At 48.2% G+C, this 22,363-nt stretch overlaps 2 protein-coding genes across 4 annotated transcripts in view; one reads left to right on the top strand and one right to left on the bottom strand.

Moving 5' to 3' along the window:
- Nucleotides 1-22,363, bottom strand: part of LOC114875599 (cell adhesion molecule 3-like) — a 107,605-nt gene that overhangs the window by 38,838 nt on the left and 46,404 nt on the right. For all 3 annotated transcript variants that reach the window (XM_029186045.2, XM_029186047.2, XM_029186046.2), the window contains one exon: nt 9,443-9,544. The gene's annotated coding sequence lies outside the window, so the exon portion shown is untranslated. The remainder of the gene's footprint in view (nt 1-9,442; nt 9,545-22,363) is intronic.
- LOC114875597 (opsin, blue-sensitive) lies at nt 9,109-11,361 on the top strand. The gene is made up of 8 exons (XM_029186041.2): nt 9,109-9,370; nt 9,447-9,641; nt 9,868-10,083; nt 10,169-10,299; nt 10,382-10,554; nt 10,634-10,791; nt 10,859-10,954; nt 11,014-11,361. The coding sequence occupies exons 1-8, from the start codon at nt 9,309-9,311 to the stop codon at nt 11,126-11,128; spliced, it is 1,146 nt and encodes a 381-aa protein (XP_029041874.1). The 5' UTR covers nt 9,109-9,308; the 3' UTR covers nt 11,129-11,361.

The raw sequence follows: 22,363 nt of genomic DNA, 5'->3' as shown, positions 1-22,363 counted from the left end.
TCCGGGCGCGAATCATACCCTCCTGACCGCAGTCGTCTCGACGCTTTGAATCACGTCGCGCGACGCCAGGCTAACATCGAATCGTTTATTGAAACGTAACGATTCCGTGGTTTCTGATTTCGAATTTCCTACACCCGCGTACGATCAGCTCGTTACCCCGAATCAGTCTATTAAAAGCCTATACGCAGATTTTCGATTATCCGCCGCGTCCTATTTCAACGATCGACATTTGTTTCGAACTAGTTCATCGGGCCGATGTATCATTTAACGTCTGGCCTTTTTTAGCCGGTGAAATTTCAATCTAAAACACGCTCTCGTTTCCTCGGTTCTAGGGGCTTGTCGGTGGACCATCTATGACGCGAATACCAGCGACTCAACCAGCCGTCATCATCCACCGTCTCTGGCAACGCAGTTTCGCTTTACACGCGTATAAACCTTTTCGTATCTCCGGTCCCTCTTCCGCTTCGCGTCCGTTCTCGTTTCCCGTTTCCCGTTTCACGTCGCTCGTTCGCTTGTCGGTCGCGGCCCCACGTCTAACGAGTTATGTTTCGCGCCCTCGTCGCGAAAGTTCGGATACGAGATTACCGTGTGCTGGTCGACTCTCGAGCATCGTTCCCGGTTCCCGATATTATGGAAAACGCGAGAGGCCAAGTGGCGGGAGTTCGACGACGGTAAAAACGAAGTAGAAACGAGACCCGGGGAAACGAGGATCGGCTCGACGCGACATCCTCCTAGACGATGATTTTTCCGAAACGAACGAGATTTAAAAACGTTCGCCGAAAAGTATCGACGACGTTTCAACGGGAAACAAGATGCGCTTATTTATCTCAGCGACGTGGAGGAGCTCGTATCGTTTGTCGTAACAATGTCGATGTACTCGGAGAGGAAAGGTACGCGCGCCTACTGAAATATCTAGGCGAAACGTAGCGTATCGATAACAGACTTTTCCCGTCTGCGCCTATAGGCTTGCCAGCTCTCGAGAAACGACGAGGAAAGACGAGAGAAATGAGGGAAAACTGTAAAGAGGCCTTTCGAATATTCGCAAAGACGGTACTCGTTCGATCGAATAAAAAAATTTCAAGAAAAAATAAGACCAAGGTGTCGTCTGTTTTCTTGGACGAAGATACGACGAAAGGAAGAAGAAGGTTACGATCTGCATCCCTTAAAACTCGTGCTGCATGCACGGAACGTTTCGTGTTCCTTCGACTTTACCATTACTACCTTTGGGATTCGGTTGCGGGGATAGTAATTTTTTCAACGCTCTACAATAAACTGTCTCTCTAGCGTCTGATGAATAATCCTCGAAGCTTATACACGCGTGTACAAGTGCTATAATATCGGATCGAAGAAAGTACGAATGTTACGAGTTCAGCTCTTTCACCGTTCTGGGTGCTTTTTATAGAAATTGTTACACAGTCGCGACTGTCCCGTATTTTCAAAGGTCGAGATACGTCGAAAATAAATTTCTCTAAGGGCAAAAGTCAATCAAGAGAGCCGCGACGTAAGGTTAGTGATTCGGGGTTGAATTATTCATGCCAGTTCCGTTTTCCGGCGAACTTTCAAATCGTTGTTAACTCTTTTCTTTCGGAAACGCGCGAAGAATTCAGAGTACGATCGAATTGTTTCGAGCGCGACGGAATGCGGATAGGCAAGACCTGTAATCGTTATCAAAGTTTCGCTTCGATTTCGGAACGAATCTCGAATCGGTTGACCAAGATCCGAACCGCGGCGGAAATCGGCCAGCCAGCCAGTCCGAAGTAACTTCCTATCGAATTAGAGAAAAGTGTTCTCGCGCGGCTTTACCCCGTCTACGACAAAGTTCTCCGTTAATCTCCCGGAAACCCCTACGGGTCTCGATTTATCGACGATATCCGATACGCGAAGCTTCTTCCGTCGATTTATTTCATTCCCTTTCCTCCGCCACCAGCGATACTTCTTGCTGGTAACCTTCCACCTGTCAGTGTCTCGTGTAGTTTAGCCGGACAAATACGTTGCATAAGTTTAGGAAAGCATCGATACCGTGGTCAGTCGTTGGGAGGATCGGACAAGTATCGTGTCTCCAGCTTGACAATAGTTAAAAGAGCTTTCTGCTCGATGTCGCATACCGTAACTGTAACTACATAATTGATACCAGGTAGATGATGTTCAATGGCAGAGGAAGGAAGAAAGGAGGAATAGCAAAACCACTTCGACTCACAGACTTGCTCTCAACTCATTACTTTGAATTATTCGAATAATATTTCCCTGTCTGGCTGAGAAATCAATGCGTCTGCCCAGGCGATGCATAATTCATGGTATAGTATCGGACAGATCGAAGATTAATAGGCTTGATCAGACGCTCTCTAATCGAGCGCTTACCGCCTACTTTCTTCCTCTTTCCCTCTGCCTTTCCCTCCTCCTTCCACTTTCTCCATCCACTTCCGTTTATCTCGATCCGAAGCTGTCTCGCATCCTTGCTCCGTTCTACACGGTGAAATCGATAGGTGGCCTCCAGAGAGGACGAGTTCGAATCATTTCGAGAACCGCGAGATCGAGGATTCTCTATTTTTCACCGGCGAGAACGTTCTTTTTTCTAAACGGCCATTGGTGTAAGCGAGTGAGGAGAGAAACGAGAGAGAGATTCAATCTCATTCATTTATGGAGTTTGCGATATTCGTTTCCAAGACGTCTTTACGAGGAATAAAATATAAATCAGTCATCGAGGTAGCTCGTTCGATGTATCCTACGCGATCCACGTTTCCCGGATAACCTTCCTGAACCGCTTTTCCGTCTTCGACGCTCGTTTCGCGAATAAAATTCACCAAAGGCGAGCGAGAACGTAACGTGGAAAGTGACGCGAGGCGACGCGACGCGACGCTTCGTACGGATTAAAAGTTGCAAGCGTATCCTCGAGTTGGAAAAGTTTCCCGGTGATCGTCGGCTCGCATTCCTACTCAGGTGAACTGTCGCGTCCCGTTGCCGTGTCGTGTAGATTAACCGATTAATTGCCGGTCGATCGTTAACGAGCGGAAGCGTCTTTAAACGAAAGTACGCATTAAAGTTCCGGTCTTATCTCGAACGGAAAGTTGGAGTTTAGTCGGCTAACTAGGAGGCGAGCCAATAAAAGTTTGTCCCTCGCATAATACACGAAGAAACAATTTTGGTCGCCACCCTCTCTCCTTCTGTGCCGAGACCTAATTGAGACGAGCACGTACAAGCCAATAACTTTCGAGTTCGAGTCCGGAAATTAAATGACGTGACGCAAAAGCTAAACGTGTTCCGGCTCGAAAGTAAAGAAGAAGAAAAAAAAAAAGATACCACAGGATAGAGTTTAAAAGGAATTGCGGAACAAGAGAGGACGAAATATCCCGTGTTCGGCTGGAGTTAACCGAACTCGAACGAGACGAATCGGGAATACATTTCGACGGGGGTGGTGAAAAAACTTTAACCACGGATCGACGCGAAAGAAGCCCGATTTCGGCGGTTCGATTCGATCGCATTATAATTTAGTATCGTTCTCTTCGATTTATCCGTCTAGTTGCGAATCGAAGCACGAGCTCGTTTTCATAACGCGACCGACGACGATTTCAATTTATCTTTGCTCGATGTAAAACCGCGTTACTTTTGAACTTCAACGAAGACTTATTACTCGACATATTGTTATTATCCGAATCTAGGTCAGGTGGCATTAATAACGGTGCTCCTTCTACGTCAACGTAGAGTATACTCGTTAATGAGAAAATTTCTTTAGTCGTTATCGGTATTTCCAGTAAGATTCAACCGCGTTATTTTCGTTCAGTATCGAGACGCTGACTCGGCCAAAATTGTTGGTAATTTACTCGTCGTCGGACACTCTGGAAACGCTTAAAACTCTTAAGAACGTTGAAAGCTTCGCTAACGAAGAATCGATGCCAATTAACGTTCCCATTGTAAACGAGATGGCGAAATGAATTGCAAAGGATCCGATACGAGCGCGTTTCGAATCGATCGAAGAGTATCAGCGTGCAAGCTGATAATGCAACATCGATTGCCCGCTGCCTCCAGATGTCGGCTATCCGTCATAGTCGTTCCACCTAGCTTGACTAACGTTCTAGGCAGCGGTTATATCAATTTTCAACTAACGGATTTCGCAAATCACCGGCGACCTTACAAATCGCCAACGAGTACGCTAACTAACCGTGCAAGTCTACCGGAGGAGAAACGAGCTGTGATAAATAATGTCGCGTAACGTTGCCACGAAACGATGCCAGTTAGGCTTCGCAAGTATCAACTAACCTGACTAAAGCGAAGCGATTTGGTAGGATGTTAATGGAAAAGAGCCGCGGCAAGGAACGAGCTGTTCGAGCGGTGCGGAGAGGTGCGTTAAGACTCGTACGCGATTTTTCCGAAGAATGAAAGAGAGGAGGTAGGTGGGAAACGCAGAGAAGAGTGCCGGTAGAAGGCATATAATGGCGAGTATTACAGGCACTTAGTCACTTTTGTGCTTCGCTCGGCATTGTGCTAAGACAAAAGATGGCGAATCCCCGGCAGCGATTCAACTGTCCCGCACGAGCTAGTCGGCGCGGTACGGTGCGGTATGGCGCGACCAGCCAGCGCTCGAATAACTACCAAGGGCTCAGAGGAAAATTAAGCCGAGCAGGATGGCGTGGCAATTCGCGAGCGTTCACAAACACTCGCTCCTCTTACCTCGTACCTCTTCTCGTTTGTTACGGTCACGATACGCTTGCACGTTTGTCCACGTAGCTACCAGTTGCAAATACGAGCATCCAATCCCACCTTCGTGTTCGAGTCGTCGTCGTGGCCGTGCCCGTGCCCGTTCCCGTGCCCGGTATGAAAGCTCCGATACGCATTGTGTACCATTTTCCCCTTTGTTATTTCCTTCTGTCCTACCCGACAATGCCTCGCTTCTTTCCCTCTTTCCGTTTCCTTTTTTCCCTCGCTCACCCCTGTCCATCCCTGCGGCCAAGACGAATTCGTTACGCTCCGAGCCACCGAGACGTTAGTTACCTTTTCCCGATTATTTTTCACTCTCGCCCCGTCCGTTTGTCAAGTCTTTGAGAAACTCGGACGAAACGAGCTTCAGCCTCGCCGGTAATCACAACCCTTCGTAAGCTTTTCTAAAATCGTGTTTTCGACAAATTCGACCGGCCAAGTATATCGAGAAACGTTTGGAAACTTCTGGCTATGCCGTGGTACACGAGTCCGAGAACATCGAGGAATCGAAGAGAAAGGAAAACGAGGCAAAGTTATTGAGGAATAGGCGGGACGGTACGGAGGACCGTTCGATCGCGAGCCCTTTCATCTCGAACATCAAAAGGCAATTCCCGAAATTATGGAGATTTTTCCGAAGAATTTCGCGAAATCGACGGTATTCTCCTCTACCTACGACCGCGCCCTCGTATTCTTTGTCGGGATAAACGGGTCCCGGGTTAAAAAGACCGGGCAGAGGGAATGGAGACGGAGACGGAAACGAGGCCGACGAAAGAGAGGCAGACGGGACGGAAGCGAAACGAGAGTAGAAGAGAGACGACGGTATCGGGTTTGGAACAAATGAGAGGTTATTTCAGGCACCAGACGTATGTATATTTGGTGCTACCCTCGTCCCACCTATCGACCCGACTTTTCGACTTTACATTTTTACCAGGAAACTCGTGGTTTCCTCTTAAACCTCTCTTGCCTATTCGCCTCGCTTGGAAAGCACTATGCCGCGCGCTAAAATAAACGATAAGGATATACCGTCCTGGAAATAGACTACAGACATTCTAGCGAATTGTACGATCCTCGTGACACCGTCGCCATATATGCTTCCGGTTAGTGGAAACAACGTTTAGATAAAATGCCTCGAACCCACTTTGACTTTCCACTTTCCACTTTCCATTTTCCAGCAGCAGTAGAAAACGCGAAACCTTCGAATCGGACGTACGACAAGCCGGATCACGATGTTTCGACGTTCGTCATCGGTTCCTATCGCAACGAGGATCCCCTCGGAACGGCTTATCCGCATAATTTTACGCGACGATCGTAAAACACGTTTCAAGCTTTTACGAGGGGATATCGTATCTCGAGACGATCTTTTTTCCGCGCGGGTGGGATGTTATCGCGTCGCTCTCTAATATTCCACCGTATATGTACCAGTTGATTTGCTTGCTCGTTGCATCTCGAACAAAGAGCGGACACGGTTGAAGCTGGTCGGGTTTGAAGATAACGCGGGAACGTTCGAGTATGTAGGAGGATAACGGGACAAGTACCTATGTACCTCGCTCGCATAATACCGTTTATTGCACGCGAGACGAAGATGTCGTTTCCAAGCGTTCTCCCATCATCCTGATCCTTTCCATCGTATCGTCCAGCTAGGAAGAAATAATTGTCGAAACTCGGTCGGAGAAACGCGTTCGTTCCCTTATCGAGCAACGATAGTTGCCGCGCCAGTCGTTTCTCGCGGAATCGTTCAGACGGAAAGCCGCAAAATTTTCCCAAGAGTCGATGGAATTCCGATTCGGTGCGGAATCGCGAGACACGGTTCCTCGGGGAGAAAGAGTACGATTAACGGAGACGCCGAATTGATTTGGTCGTAACGAGGGGAGAATTCTCGGTTGGAGAAGGCTTCCTCGTCTCTGGCACCGCGACGCGCCGCGTCGGCATCCGACTCGTTTCGTGGCAGGCGATTTGAATAATCGCGATGGCTCTTGAATCGGAAAAAAAGTGTCAATCTGCACGTTCGATGCACGGATGTTTCCCGAATGGACGCGTTCGCTGAAAATCAAGGGAAGTACGAGGCGAGGAAGACCAGGTCACCGTTAACGACGCGGCTGTACCTAGCTACGCGACGCGATGCGACCAGAAGAAGAACGACAACCGAGCGGCAGTCGCCCAATTAGCGTTAATCCTTGTTAATCCGAGTCTCTCCAATCTGCATTCCTTTGTTCTTCGTACGGGCCGCACGGCGGGTTGACTATCGCAACGGCGGCGGTTTACTACCTAGAGAGAATATTTCGCGTTGCCGGGGCGAAGGGGAAGCACGGGGAGAGATTGGGAAACTGAAACGCGAAAGGGGAAGGAAGGGTGGACAGCGAGGGAGAAGCGAAGCCGGAACGACGACGAGCTTCCATGACAATTTCATTCACGATCGTCGATGCTGCCGGTGAGACGGCGACGAGAGGGAGGTGGAAGTGGAGGCGCGTCGACGAACTCGAGGAAATAGAGGCTGGTAACGAGGGTGGTTCGAAACGGGCCACCGTGGTAGAGATGCGATGCAACGACGCAACGCGCTATCGTCATTGTCGAGAATCGAATGATAAAACGTTGACGCGTACCGTGAAAATAATGGTAAGCCGAAAGGCCCTCGGTTGGCAAGCTGCCTTTAGCCGAAAAATCTCAACCAAGATCGATTTCCTCGCATCGATTGTCTCGCGAAAGAAACGTCGATCCGAAAAAAAATACACGCGTCGTGCTATCGCGAGATTCCGATCCGGAGAGATCGTTCGAATCGGACCGCACTCGTATCCGGTACAGAGACAAATACGAGACAAAGAGGAACAACGGTGCGCTTAGAAATGTTTGTCCCTTCGAAGCGACAGGGCCATTGTCCTCTCGTCGATGGATTCCGTCTATGTCTATGCGAACGACTATAGGATGTGCGGGAAAAATCAAAAGTACGCTTGCTGCTCGTCGAATAGTCGGATACAGAGAGAGAATACAAAAAGGAAAGGAGGGAAGAAGAGGAGAATCGATGAAAGATGACTGACGAAAAAAAAGGGTAACGCGTTCGTACGAGGGGGTGCGACGGTTCGACGGTTCGACGGACAGAGAAGCGCAAGGACCGGCGTCATTGGTCGCTCCAACTCACATTGTTACCATAATCGGCCACGGTTGGGCCCATTGTTTGTCATTCAATTTTCCCGCTGGATTTCCACCGCGGACAATGGTAGGAACGCTTTATAAGTCGCGGGAATTACACGAGCGAACAAAGCTCGTAAATATATCTGTTGAATCGTGAAAAACGCGCTGCTACTACTCCCTCTTGCCACGCGCGTCGGATGAAACTCCCTCTTCTCTGTCTGCCTCTGTCCGGCACAACTCTGCTTCTACTACTCGTATCTCTCTCCCGTCCTGCTCGCGCTTCTAGCGGACGTAGTTTTTTTTCTTTTTCGTTCTTTCGTTCCGTCGTTCTTTCCTTCTTCCGCGGTAGGTTGCGCGTAAAATCCCGAGATTGTATCTTCTCGCGCGGACGCGTTTATACCGTCGTCGCGGCATGCACCGGAGCCAATGTACCAGCCAGCCGACTAACTGGTCAGCGCAGTGGAAACGCAACGGACACCGGACAGCCGAGACCGGGGCGAATGCACGCGCGAACGGAGCAGAGCGAACGTCCTCGTAAATCAGTGGAATTCCGGGACCGTTCCGGGACAATTTTATGATTTAATCCGGTGGATGCGCGAAGGCTGTGGTCGCGGTAGCTTCGAAAGCCGAGCTCGCGCGATATACCATCTATACCGGTTGTTCCACTTGCCGAGATGAATTTCGCGCGGCGCCAAATGGTGACCGCGTGTAAAAATGGTTTGCGGCCGCCGACGAACAGCGGGCATCGAATACCGGGTGCAGACGCCTACGCCTAGCGATGCGCTGAATGACAAGGAGAGACGCGACGCGACGCGACGCGACGCTTGACCAGCGTGAAATTTCAGGACGCTGACCGACGTGCGTCGCAATTTCTCTGAATTTTCGATCGGTTCGAGAGGCGTTATTCGGTTAAACCGATAACAAAACGAGCCCTCGATTACGAGATTGACAGCGCGCGTCCAATCGATCCGAAACGAAGCTGCACCCTCGTAATTTCCCAATGACGAGCCTCTCGATTGTCGGACTTTTCGGCGAGCGGAACACAACCGGTAGCTAACTCGATCGAACTCATCTCGTTCTCTCCCAGCGGAAACGTAGCCTTGATCGGAGATTAAGGCATCGTGTCACGAAGAACGGAGCCGCGAGATCGGTTCGCGTGACCATCTAGACTCAGCCGAACAAAAGGTTTCTCGTATTCGTAAATCGCAAATCGAATTAAACTCTCAAGCGGCACGCCAGTCTCGATATCGCGATTCCTCGCGCGTATAAAAGGAAAGGATCACCATCAACCGAGTCAAGTGAGTTGCGGAACGTATTCTCAACCCCTGCACCGTCTCTCACTTCAAACGATCCTAATTTTTTCTCGCGAGTTCTTTATTTCCCTTCGCACCAGTCGAAACTAGGCTGAATCCTCTTACTTACATCCTCCACCGCTTAATACGATTCCCGTGTATCGAGCGTAAATTGAACAATCTTCGAGTCGTTCCGGGATGTTATTACGCAACCAGACTCTCGTCAACGGTCCATTGGCTTTCGTCAGCGAAGAAAGCGGGTATGTGCGCGCGCGAAGCTAATAATCTTACATCGATAGAAAAAAATATCATACATCGTTTCGTTTACTTACACAGCACTTTCGTTCCGTCGATGCGAGAAAGGTTCCTGGGATGGAACGTGCCACCGGAACATTCGGACCTGGTGCATCCCCATTGGAGAGCGTTCCTCGCACCTGGAAAATATTGGCACATTGGACTAGCGCTCATCTATACTATGCTACTAGTGATGTCTTACGTAGGAAATTTTTGCGTCATATGGATATTCAGCACGTAAGTTGACAATTTCATTCGCTAACGTCGGCGATGTGCGCGTTTTCGTGGAATCGTCAAGGAAAGTGGTGGAGCCATCTTTCGCGGGGAAGCAGAATCGTTCGTAAGCGCGGATCGATTTTTCCGCTTCCGGTTCGGAAAGGTGTACCGACTATCGTCAAACAACAGCACAGTGTACCGACAGAAGGGAAAATGAAAATAGTGATACTCTGCGATGTGCTTTCAGATCAAAATCGCTGAGGACGGCTTCCAATATGTTTATAGTTAGCTTGGCGATATTCGATATAATAATGGCGTTTGAGATGCCTATGCTAATTATAAACAGCTTCATGGAACGTATGATCGGTTGGGAAGTAGGCTGCGATGTCTATGCGGTGTTAGGCTCGATTTCCGGTATGGGACAAGCCATCACCAATGCTGCCATCGCGTTTGACCGATACAGGTTACGATGATTTTCTCTAGTTTTATCGCTTTTGAACTTCTTCGAACAATTTCAAACGCGCCTATTACTTTATTTCTTTTGACAGAACCATCTCCTGCCCGATCGACGGACGATTGAACTCGAAGCAGGCTGCGATAATTATTTTCTTCACCTGGTTCTGGGTGACACCGTTCACTGTTTTACCGTTGCTGAAAGTCTGGGGTCGTTTCACTACCGGTAATCGAGCAACCCCCAAGGCGACCTTCAATATGTACTTTTTTTTTCGAAGATACTTTCTCAAACTTTTAACTATTTTTAGAGGGTTTTCTAACTACTTGCTCGTTCGACTTCCTCACGGAGGATCAAGACACTAAGGTCTTTGTAACGAGTATTTTCATTTGGGCCTACTGTATACCTTTAATTTTCATCGTGTATTTTTACTCCCAACTACTCAAGTCGATTCGCAATCACGAGAAAATGTTGCGCGAACAGGTCGGTGGAACAATTTTTTTTTTCCCACTATAACAATCGCTGCTCTAACCGAACGTTTATGCATACTTTGATTTGGTAGGCCAAGAAAATGAATGTAAAGTCTCTGGTGTCGAATCAGGACAAGGAGAGAAGCGTGGAAATGAGAATCGCCAAAGTTGCCTTTACCATATTTTTCCTATTCCTCCTAGCTTGGACACCGTATGCAACCGTGGCCATAATAGGCGCATACGGCAATCGGTAACTTGCTCCCGTTTCATTGCAATTTCGATGCATTTTTCTCAGCTACTCACGGCTGTTCTTGCAGGGAACTTTTAACACCGTTATCAACCATGATACCAGCTGTATTCGCGAAAACAGTTTCTTGCATCGATCCGTGGATTTACGCGATCAATCATCCTAGGTAACGACACCAGCTATTTGCGATTTTCTAGACGAGCTCAGCTTCTCTCTGTCCGCCAGATACCGACAAGAATTGCAAAAGCGATGCACGTGGATGGGCATACGCGAACCGGAAATATCACACGACTCCGCATCCGCCCAAACCGAAAGGATCAAACCGGACGAATCCGGGTAAATCGAGACGCTCGATTTTCAAACCTCGATCAACCGACGATCGAGACGCACTGAACAGAACGAGCCACCACAAGTGCGATCTCGATCTCGATCTCGATCTCGAAGAGCCAAAGCTTCTACGTCACCGATGGACATCAGACGGTGAGAAAACAATCGCAGCGATTTGCTTATTCGTACCAATACTATCGATTGTATTCTTATTAAAGCATTAATAAAGCAAATTACAAAGCAAAATATGTCCTAGCATCAAAGTTCCTTCGTTTGTCATTGCGTTGCTATTCTACATTCCCACGTTTAATCAATGACGCAAGCTATTCTCAATATTCTTAATCTGGTCATATTTTTGCGCATTAACAACCATGCTGCCAGATTTTGATTTAAGACACGACCGCGAATAACGATCTGGCGCAGAATGGGTACAAGGATCATGCGCACTATTCAACGCGCGGTAACCGAGACAATTTTGAACGTATAAAAGCTTTCTTTAGAAAGTACAATCATGCAAATGATATGCTCTTTCGAAGGCTCTGAATTAAAAAAGAAATCAATTTGAACGAGTTGCGGACGACGATCGTTTTAAAAAGAAAAACGAATATTTCTGTCGAACATCACAATTTTTACCTCCCGCAACGTGCAGAAAAGAAAGGAAAGAGACGTAGTTCGTGCGAGCGCTTGTTATGTGAAATTGAGAGGATCTCGTTACATTCTCGTTATCCCGATCTCCTTAACTCCCCTGGAATCTTCATCCTAAAGGTTCTCTGAAAGGTGATATCTTGCGCCAGTGAAACGCGCCATGAAAAGCCGTTATTTCGCGCGGATTTACATCGTACACGCGCATCCTCTTTACATGCATGAAATTTAGAAATCCGAGACGACGAGGTCTCGAAATTCGTTTCGGCCAGGTCCTTTGCGCGATCAAGGTAGATTTTTTTGGGGGGTGAGGGGAGAAAAAATTACAAGAATTTCGTAGCAACGTTAAGAAAAAGAATTGAAATTTATCGAAACGGATACGTAATATTCGAACGCGAGTTGTGGGTTTTTATGCAGCTGGTAGTTTTCATCAGCGAAGCACTCCGATTAATCGAGAGAAAGCCAGGGGACGATTACGTGGGCGTAAAATGTACCGGTGAAAGTTTAGTCCGAATGCTTACGATGTTGGCGGATCGTGTACGTACATGCAGAGAGTATACTCTCGCGTGGCTCCCAGGATAGTAGGCGGAGTCAACGGATAGCCCGACAGTTCAGTTAATATGCAGTTAGTACGTCATTTGTTTCTCGCCGCTGGGAGGGCTTATCGTAATCTCTGACATCACGGCACCCCACGATCTCTTGCGTTAGCGAGTCTCGTTCGCAGCCACGCTCCTTTCTCCTGATCCACCCGCGGATTTTCCGGATTTCGCGTATCCGACGCGTCCACTCTTGAATATTCCATCTTTTATCCCTCGACAATAATCGAAACAACCGCTGTTAAAGCTCCATCTTCTACGGTCATTTATCCCGCGAAACGTACACGCGACTCATCGAGAAATCCAACTTTCGATCGATTGAAACTTCGTCTATTTACTTTTTTTTTTTTGGTCCGCTCCGAGTGCATGACCGTCGCACAATCAAAGTTTTCCACGATTCCTCGGGCTGTACCGCGGAAAGGTAAAGAAGGAAGGAAGGACGGAAAGAAAGGAAAGAGGAGGAGAAAGTTAAGAAGAAGCGAGTACAGTTTGGCAGAGCGAGGCTTTAGGGTTCGAAGAAATTCTTGATTAGATGTTCCCGTCAAAGGAACTGGCCGTTTTCAGAGAATCGAAGAAAGAAAACGTTGGTTAGCCCGCGAGCTCGAGGGGTGGATAGGGCGGAGTTACGGAGACAGATAAGGCGGTAGCGGAGAAAGAGCGAGGGAAAGCGGGCGCGAGCGTGGAAGGCAAAAGAATCGATTTGGGGGGCGAATTAAAACTTGTTCCAGTCCGCGAACATCGAAGAATCGGAGACGGAGGAAAAAGGAGGAATAAAGAGAAGACGGAGGAGGTGGAGGTGGAGGAAGGAAGGAGGTAGCGTTTTAATCGAAGAGGGCTCGGAAGGGATTGCGTCGTTTCGAGAATGGAAAGGAACGATCCCACTCGGTTTAAGATACATCCCATCCTATTTCCTGAGGTCGCACCGGCGACGACCAGTTATGGATGTTGAAAATTCAATTACACGGGATTTATGGCTGCCGGCGCACGGCATATTTATTATCGTAGCATCTCCTGCTAAAGTAGCAGTGTCGCATCCTCTGTTTTCGCGTCACGCCGGCTATTGCGATATCAAATACTGCATACAGCTTCGATCGCCTTCCAACATTACACGGCCAGGTTTTTCTTCTTTAGATTCTAAGGATCGAGAGAGACGTTTACGGCAATCATAATTTCTGGTTGTAAGGTTGGCCGAGTTGGCGAGCGATAATTCAGAACGTTCGAACGGGATGCGGAGGATGTATCGAACGATCAAACGAACGGCAACACGTTCGAGGGTGATTTATCTTAGCTGGTAGCGTTTACCCGTTATCCAGAGACGACCGAGTGTTTTACAGCGTTTGGGTGGTTCGCTGTGGGGCGCTATCCTTTTTAAAGCTGTCTTAATCCCCGTTAAGCGCCAGGTAATAAACTCCAGGGTGCTCATTAAGGCAGACTCTACGGGTCTTTTTGTTCGTTTCAGCACGAGAGATGTATATTAACGGGAGCAATAAATATCATCCTTATCGGTTGCGTTTCGCCACCTTGTTATCGCGTATTGATTTTCCACGGTTTAGCTAGAAGACGAAAAACTCCACGACGAGGATGTAGAACGTATACCGTCGCATCGCGTCGATGGACAGCATACGATTCGATGAAATAAAAAACAGACACGAGTAAAGCTTCGTTAGGCAGCCGAGGCGTTAACACGATCGTTACTCCTCGTCGATACGTTCGACTTGTTATTTAGCTGTAACGCGGCGGATCGCGATTTCCCATCCCCCTTCCGTTCCCTATATTTCATATATCGCGAAACGTCACGGTTGAGAATTCAGCTGTAAAACTTTCCTACGAACGGTATTCGTTTTCCCCGCAAACTCCATCTTCGACGATCTCATCGGCGCGGCGCACCGATGTAATTTATCTACCGCGTTGCGAATTTTTCGCATGCTTCATCGCCACCGGCGAATTCTCCGCGAGAGATTTCTGGTAAACGATTTTCCACCGATCGATCTCAGTCCAGCGGTTTAATTTCTCCTTCTTCGATGGCGGTAAAGAAAGAGCTAACGAACCGGTTGACTAGCGTGTTAGGGGAAGCAAGAAACGCGTGTCAAACGATACTAAGGAACGAAACTAAGTTCAAAGCTGTTAAGAACATTACGAAGGTGTGCCCTGGACGGGCGTAGACAAGCGTAAAAGCGTATCCAGGAACGCTTATTATTCCGTTTAGTTGTGAAACGCGAAAACGAGCAGCGCACGTTGTACCACGGGACAAAGCTAAGGAGCAACGTCGGGAGAGTTGGGTGTCGCGACGTTTAGAGATAGTCCGGGTTAAATCCTTTCGGAGCGAGAGCCAAGGGAGGCCGAGATGGAGGTTTGCAGCGACAACGGTGCAGAGGCGCAGCGGAAGGGAGGAGGAGGAGGAGAAGAAAGAAAACAGGTGAGCGAGTTAAATGGAAAGGGTGGAAGAGAAAGAGAGGAAGAGAAGAAGCAGCGAGTAAAGTGGTAAGAGCAAGTTGGCCCAGTCCGATGCAGCTCGGACAATAGTTGGCCGTGGTGGAGGGTTTGGCCAGGGGGTAGCTTCAGGCGAGACAGAGACGGAAAGAGAGTTTGCCGAGAGGGAGATCAGCATAGGGGAACCTGCGAACCCTCTCCCAGAGACTGAAATACTAAAGCGAGCTTAAGTGCGTTGCCATAGGGACCAGTTGGAGTCGTGGGGCGAGAGAAGGGTGGATGGGGGTTGCGGTGTGCGCGAAAGAAGGCCGCGCGTCAGAAGGTATCGTACACGCAGCGCAGTTTGCGAAACGCGGTAAAGCTCGTTGCAAGTAGTCCACGTCGAGATTCACCCTCTCGGCTCGACGCAATTTTGAAAAGTGGACGAGCATTTGCTCGGACCGCTTCGCAGCCGCACGGACAGGCAGAAGAAAGAGAAGACGAAACCCGCGAGATTAAATCCATTCCGCGATACTCGCATTCCGTGTAATATTTCACGGCTTCTCCGTGAACCACCTCCTTTCTTCCCTTCTCTTTTCGTCCAAATGAAATTCAACGTGAATTCGAAGAAACATTAGTCCGCCCGCGTTGGCCGGTATCGCGCCGTATACTTTTCCCGGTAGACAACGCGACTGTTGCTCGATTTATTATTTGCAGCGCGCCCTGTCGCACGTCCGTAACAATACTTCGTAAGTCCGTAATTTGCATCTCGTTGCAGACGTATTTCGTGTCGTTCGCGTATCAGCTCGCCGCGCCGCGCTGGCACGGTCGTTAAACGAGTTTCCTCTTTCCTCCTTTCTCCTTTTCTCTTCATCGCTCGAGAACGCTGCTACAGCATTCCTTTTTCCGTTTCGCGAACGTTCCGAGAATTCCTCTCGGTAGTTGACGCGGCAGTCGCGCGAGAAAAATAAAAATTTGATTATTCCTCCCACGATTTGCTCGATCATAATTGCAAGGGACGTTTCGTTTCCGCTCGACACGGAAAAGAAGCGTTCCTCCTCTACGAATAGGAATATTCGCCGGTTCGAGGAACGAGTCTGCACCCTTTGCGATCTTCACCTTTACCTTTCGCTCGAGAGCACCCATGGAACGCGTCAACGACGCATTACACGTGCCACCCTTTTTAGAAATTCGCTATTCAACCGTATTTATACGCCCTCCCCGCGAGAACGACGTCGGACAAAGATCGGCGAGTCGTTCGAACGAAAGACGATATTTTTAGCCCTGCTATTTCCCGGCCAGTTTCGTGGGTTCTCTTAGGGCTGCTCCATGGGAGGTTGAAAAGGGGTGAGGGTTACTTTTTCTCTCGAGTCGATGCTTTTATTCAAGTGTGATCCCGCGTTCACTTTTTTTTTTTTTTCTTCTCTTCTTTTCTTTTATTCCCGACGATCGTTTTCACCGTACCGTACCCCTATGCGCACCCCTCTTTGGCTCTCTTTTTCCACGCTCCGTGTCTCGGTCGGCCCACTAAAGGGCGCAAGTTCCGAGTACCTACACGTACATAGAACGGAGAAATATCAGGGTAGAAGATTGTCGGACGGAAACTAGGCAAGCTCGGCCAGCTGCAATACCGCGATACACAAACTTATTGGCGAAACTCGCGAAACTTCCGCGAGCCTTGCGGAATTTCAAGATGGAGAATATCCGCATAGCGGATTAGCCGAGAGAATGCCGGCGCGAGATCGAAAAACCGGGACTACGGTACAAAGGAAGGTAGTTACTAAACCCAGATTCGAGAGGGTGACAAGATTTACCAACACGGCAGATACTTTAGTTTCGCGATAAAACGTACGCTGGTCCGTTCAACGTTCAAACGTTTCGCGAATCAAAACCACTTCGGGTCCATTGAAATGGTAGCGAAATGGAGTTCCGAGTCCCCGGTTACGTGCCTATTTGTAATTGGCGCGACAAAATTCCCGGAGATTCGTTTCCCGCGCTATTCTGATTGTACGTGTAAATGGCAGCAGTTAATTAGGTCGACCATCTGACGATTCGATGCGACAAAATTCGAGCTCGGTCGCGATAATGGGTATATTAATTATAAACGTCGCACTGGTGTTAATTATTCAAACAGGAAACGTAACGGTATATTCGCGTTCTCGGAAACTTCGTGTCGTGTGAAGCTCGCATTCCCATGGAAGAAGCGTGTAGTTTCGAACGCTATAATCTTCCTTAGCCACGACACGGACATTGTCTCGTTTTATTTCAACTTGTGAATCAAGTCGATTACATTTTTACCCACCCCTTCCTTTCCACCATTAAATTTCCTCGATAGTTCCTTTCCGTTTTCCCGTTCTGCGACACGAAACTTTTAGCCCTGTTTTCTTATCAAATTCAACACGAGCCGTAATGCTGGCGGAGGAAACGCTTTCGTTCGTCCGACACCAACAACAAATTTATACTAAAGAAAAGAAATACTGTCAAGATAGAGTGACAGTGAATCGAGTCGATTCGTAAATAAATAAAAACCGATTAATGTTCAAGTCGGTTTTGGCTAAATCGAAAATTCGTCGAGACGGCCGCGGCGGGAATAATATGAAATATAAGCTGGGCGCAAATCGGCCAACGAATCGATTCCATTACTCGTAATAGCGAATAAACGAGCGTTGTAAGCCGCGCGTTTGCTAATATAGAAAAGAACGAGAAGGGGAGAAAAAAGTAATACGGAAATACGAATGTCGCGGGCGCGGCAGGCTACGGTAAAATAATGACCGCTTACAAGAGCTATTGGTTCGCGAGCACGCTGCCTGTTTTCTCTCCACAAAGGTATCGCGTTTTACAGTTTTCTTTGATTTCGCCTTCATTCCTGGACATTAGCTACCACCGTCGCGACAGAAAATTCAACTCTGAATCCTTCGAAATCGAATTAGATCAACGATAGGTATTTTCTATTTCTGCGCCTGCCGCAAAGATTCGAGGAACGATCGAATAAACATTTTCCACGGGTGTTTTCGCGATCGTCAAACGAAGGAAGAAGGAAAAACTGATGGCAGACGGACAATGGCTATTGTGTACGCTCGTTCGAAGAAGCGATAAAACGCGAGTGAACACGCGAAAATTAGATAGCGCTTTTTTTGCAAGCTTAGCTCGCTAGTTGCGCAAGAGAGGTCGTAAAAGTTAACGAGTTGCTGGCGAAGGATCGGTCAAAGTTTTCTGCTGAAAATTCGTAAAATCGGATACACGCTGTCCTGTAACGAGCGCAATTAGGTTACGCAATTTGGCCCGATTTTACAGGTTGTCGTTAGGGTTGCGTGTGAAAAGGTAAACTTGCCTGCAACACCTCGAGCACGCGCAACTTTCTTTCCTTTTACACGTCGCACGGAATACGCGTCGAGAGATGCTCGTCTACGGCGCGCGTTCCGCCCGATAAACCTACCTAAAGCACACTCGTATTGAAAGCGGAGCATCCGCGCGACGAGACCGCACCGTGTTTTTCAGAACATTTTCAAACGACGTCGCGTTTTTCAAGGATCTCGAATTAGAAAAGTTGATTCTGTCCGACGCGACGATGAAATGATCCTCCCGCTCCCATCTCGCGCTACTTGCGCTTTAACCGAGATACTCGTTCGTGAAAATCTCGACCCGATAAACGTCGACTAAATAAGTAACGTAACTCGCTCGCTGCTCGTTTGCCGCAACGTAGCTGGAAACGCGTCGTCGCGGTTTCTACCCCCGATCCGGTGTATGTTTCTTGTATAAACTCGTCGTTAGCCCGAACGAAATAGAAGAAAAGGATAACGCGAGTGACCGACGCATAGAACGCATTCGCGGTAACTGCAGCAACAAGAAACGTTTTCCCGCAATTTCCATGATTCTCCCGTTTGAAATCGAGTTAGAGAAAGGAAGGAGCATTTCGACGGGGAACCACTTCGATGGGCTTTTGATTTCGCTAGAATTTTCTTGACCACCCTTTATAGTCGCGACACACGGTGCAACTATGTAGCCGAGCACCCACACAGGTGAATAGAAGCGAGGAAACGAGGAAAGGCAGAGCATGCGCTTGACTATCGCAAATGTACGAGACTTCGGTATTCGGTTTAGTCGAACCCCGGTTACGGCAGGGGTAGAACGCGCTCCACCGACCATTCGACAACGTGCTCGCCACAGGACAAAGGGTGTTTCGCGACCCAACAACCACTTCGAGCACTATACGACATGACTTTTCGATTCGAACCTAACGTTCTTCCATCGTGATCAGCTTGCGAGGGGCTACCCAGGGAAACGTTCTTTCAAATTGTAATCTCGGCTTGAAACGGAAACGTATACAGACACGGTTTCCTAGCTTCACTCGCGGCGTTACTCAACAATCGATATTCTATTCGATAATTGTGACATCGATACCAGCGACAGTATCGTTAGTTTAGCTGCTGGTAGTGGTAGTGTTGTTAGTGGTGTTAGTGGTGGTGCGGGTGGTAGTGATATAGTGTGTTAGTGGCATTGGCAACGGTAGTGGCGGCACGTGAACGCTTGGTTAACACGTTACAATGATGCGATAAATCCTCGCTTGCTATCTCTTCGAATACAGCTAAGAACTTTTCCGTCCACCATTCCGAACAGGTGAGTCAGAAAACTATCAACCTCTACTTCGCAATCCCCATCTTACTTTTTCATGTTTACTTCCTAGCTATCGAGAAGAAAGAAATAATAGTATCACCATCTTGATTAATTAGAAATATTTAAGGAAAAGGAAATCGAGAACGTTGGGAGAACAGCGTTTAGGATCGAGCGCGTCGAATCGTTTCAACTCGTTAAAGAGTTCAACAACTCTTAACAACGTTTTGTTGTCTCTATAAACTCGAGAATATGAGAGGTAAATTTTCGTACAACGGCAATATCGATCGCTATTAGGACTAGGATAAGCGAGCGTTTGTTAAAAGCATTTAATCTGCTTAAGACGAGGAAGAAACAAGAAGATGTTGCTAGTAATTAGCAACGATTAATACACCAAGGACTAGATGTATTCGTACATTAAAATTTGCAAATGAAACGTATTTTTCACCGCGCGCTCGGAAAACGAGCGTCTGCCGCAGAGATTTCAGGCTGGCAATTAACCAGGATGCAACGATGGATATTGGTTATTTGTACGATCCTGTCAGTATTCTCTGCTCGAAGAACGGTTTAATGACATCGCATTTTCCGGTTACATTTATGAGCCCGGGTTAACAGATTGCGGCTCTTCGTTATTTTTAGCGAGTAGGTAATTTGAAAAATTACACCGATGTTCGGCTAAAGTTCCGCGTTTTGGCTACGATAACGCTGTCAGCGTGTTCAATGCTCGATGTTCGGTCGTTGCACAGGATAAGTAAAGGACCGATGTTAATTAGGGTTCAGTTCTGCTCTGACGTAGTCGCAGTCGGAAGGAGATACGCTGGGGCGCGATAATTTCCTCCAGCTCCTCCTTGGTCTTATTTATCCGTAGGATTACAGGACAATTCCCGGGGCACGAGGATTTCCCAAGGTTTTCCGTACGCAAACTTTTTACCGGTCGAGCCGGTGGTCACCGATCGAATAGTTTTCTCTCGCATGCACACGGTAATAGTCGAGGCGATATTTCATTAGAGGCTCGGCTGTTTCGAAACGATTATCTGGCTGGAATTCTCTGCGAGCCGGCCGGGCAAAGTTTCATCCGTGGCATAACGCATTTGCGCGGCTGATATCTACGACCTTCGAGGGCATTAATCTCATCCATCGACGATAATCTATGCGATGATCACGAGAGCAACAAACACGGCGAATAGTAATGGAAGAAATTACGGGATTAATTTATTCTATCCGTCCAAGAGCTGTTCGATATTCAAAAGTGCAGGATAACGGGTATGAGATGGTACAGGGGACAGGTCGGATAGGAGGAAGGTGCAAGAGAAAGGAAATTTCATCGGTCGCGTTGGAGCGACAAGGTCTGTAGGAAGAGGCGGACATTAATCTCATCGACGAGATGCCGAGGGTGGTTATGGCCGGTGGATCGACTCGGTGTCCCTCGGGCGCGGTGGACCACGTTGGTTCGCGTGCTCTACCACGATGGGCCATGGAGGGTAACTGGTGGAAACGTTTCGCGTTGCCGGAGGGAGAAGAGCGGTACGGTGTGAACGAAAAGGAGAGAGACGAGAGAGCTACCATTCTCGGATAGGGGCACGAGAACGCGTATGTTCGCCGCGCGAAACGGCTTGCTCGATAGCAGCAGGCGACAGCAAACAGTTTCAGGAATGCGTGGCGTGTGTTTCAAGCGCGCTGATATGATTTAGGAATCGCTTCCTACGATATCCTTCGCGCTCCTTCCCTATGGCTACCCAAACGTTGTCCTATACTACTGCCGTTGTGGGATTTGCGTGCAACGCCGCTAAATGTTTCTCGCTCCTGCTCCGCTGCCACCGTCCAAGATTTACCGAGGTTGCGTGACCTTTCGGCCGCGAAATTAGGCCGATTCATCATAGGTCGGCTGAATGCTTACGCAGGAATGCCGTCGACCTCTATTCATCGTTCCCTGATCGACGACAGACACAGATACACGCATACACGCACACCATTCACGTCTCACCGCATCACGCTCTATCGTTCCACCCACCCATTTCTCGCAAGGTCCATCGATCGATCTTTCCACCCTCTATCGATCAGCCGAGTCTCGCTATTCGACGCCGTTCGATGCCGCGCCGTATCCATCGTATCGCGCAAACGATTCCAAGTCGGTTCGTAGCAATTTGTAGCAGCTTCCCTCGAATCTTTCCCCTTGAATATTACTTTCCAACAGCAACCCGACGCTGCGGGCATGTTTAAATTATAAATATGCAAAGGTACCGAGCTGGTCGTCTTACGTAATTGGTCCGTGCTAATTACGCAACGTATAAACTCAACTGTGCTGGTATAATTGCGTATTGCGATACGGCATCCAGATGATTCGACACGGAACTTTCGCGTTTTTCGTTTCTTCGGAAAATTTTCCATCGATCCTTAGGGATTTTATCAACGAAGTCGTCCTAGGGGCTACTTATCTTCGCGTAGTTGATATCTACGAGAGAGTAGACGCGATCGTTAACGACTACATTTTTCAGCCGCTCTAAAACAATCGAGCCGATAAAAATCAACCGAGCGTTCGTTAGTGTGTAACGAGTAACTTGTTCCTTTGAGGTCCACGAGTGCACGCTTTGCTGCCGACGAGTGTCGTCGTTTGCTTTCGCTTTTCTTCTGGCAAGTGCTCCGACACCGTGAAATCTTCTTTGCCCGTGCATTTCGCGTTAGCATCGCCTTCCTTTCACCCTTTTCTCACCCCGGATCGAAGCGTAACTCGATTCTCCCTTCCGTTTCTTCTTTACTCATTGCTCTTTACTCTTCGACCTTCCTTGTTTTAACGCTCGGTGAATTTTTCAACGTGCAGCTGGCTGGTCGAGTACGAGTTGGTTGGATTTTCTCTCCGGGGATACACGAACACACTTGCCTCGTACGAACACTTTCAATCGACCGTCTTTTCTCGACGCGACACGACACCACCCTGTCATTTAGAGACACTTTATGTACCGATAACCTTTCAACGATAATCCTTAATGATT

This window comes from Osmia bicornis, chromosome 10 (assembly GCF_907164935.1).
Source record: "Osmia bicornis bicornis chromosome 10, iOsmBic2.1, whole genome shotgun sequence".
Classification (NCBI taxonomy): domain Eukaryota; kingdom Metazoa; phylum Arthropoda; class Insecta; order Hymenoptera; family Megachilidae; genus Osmia; species Osmia bicornis.
Note: the sequence above shows the minus strand (reverse complement) of the source record. Positions and strands in the feature narration are given on the sequence as shown.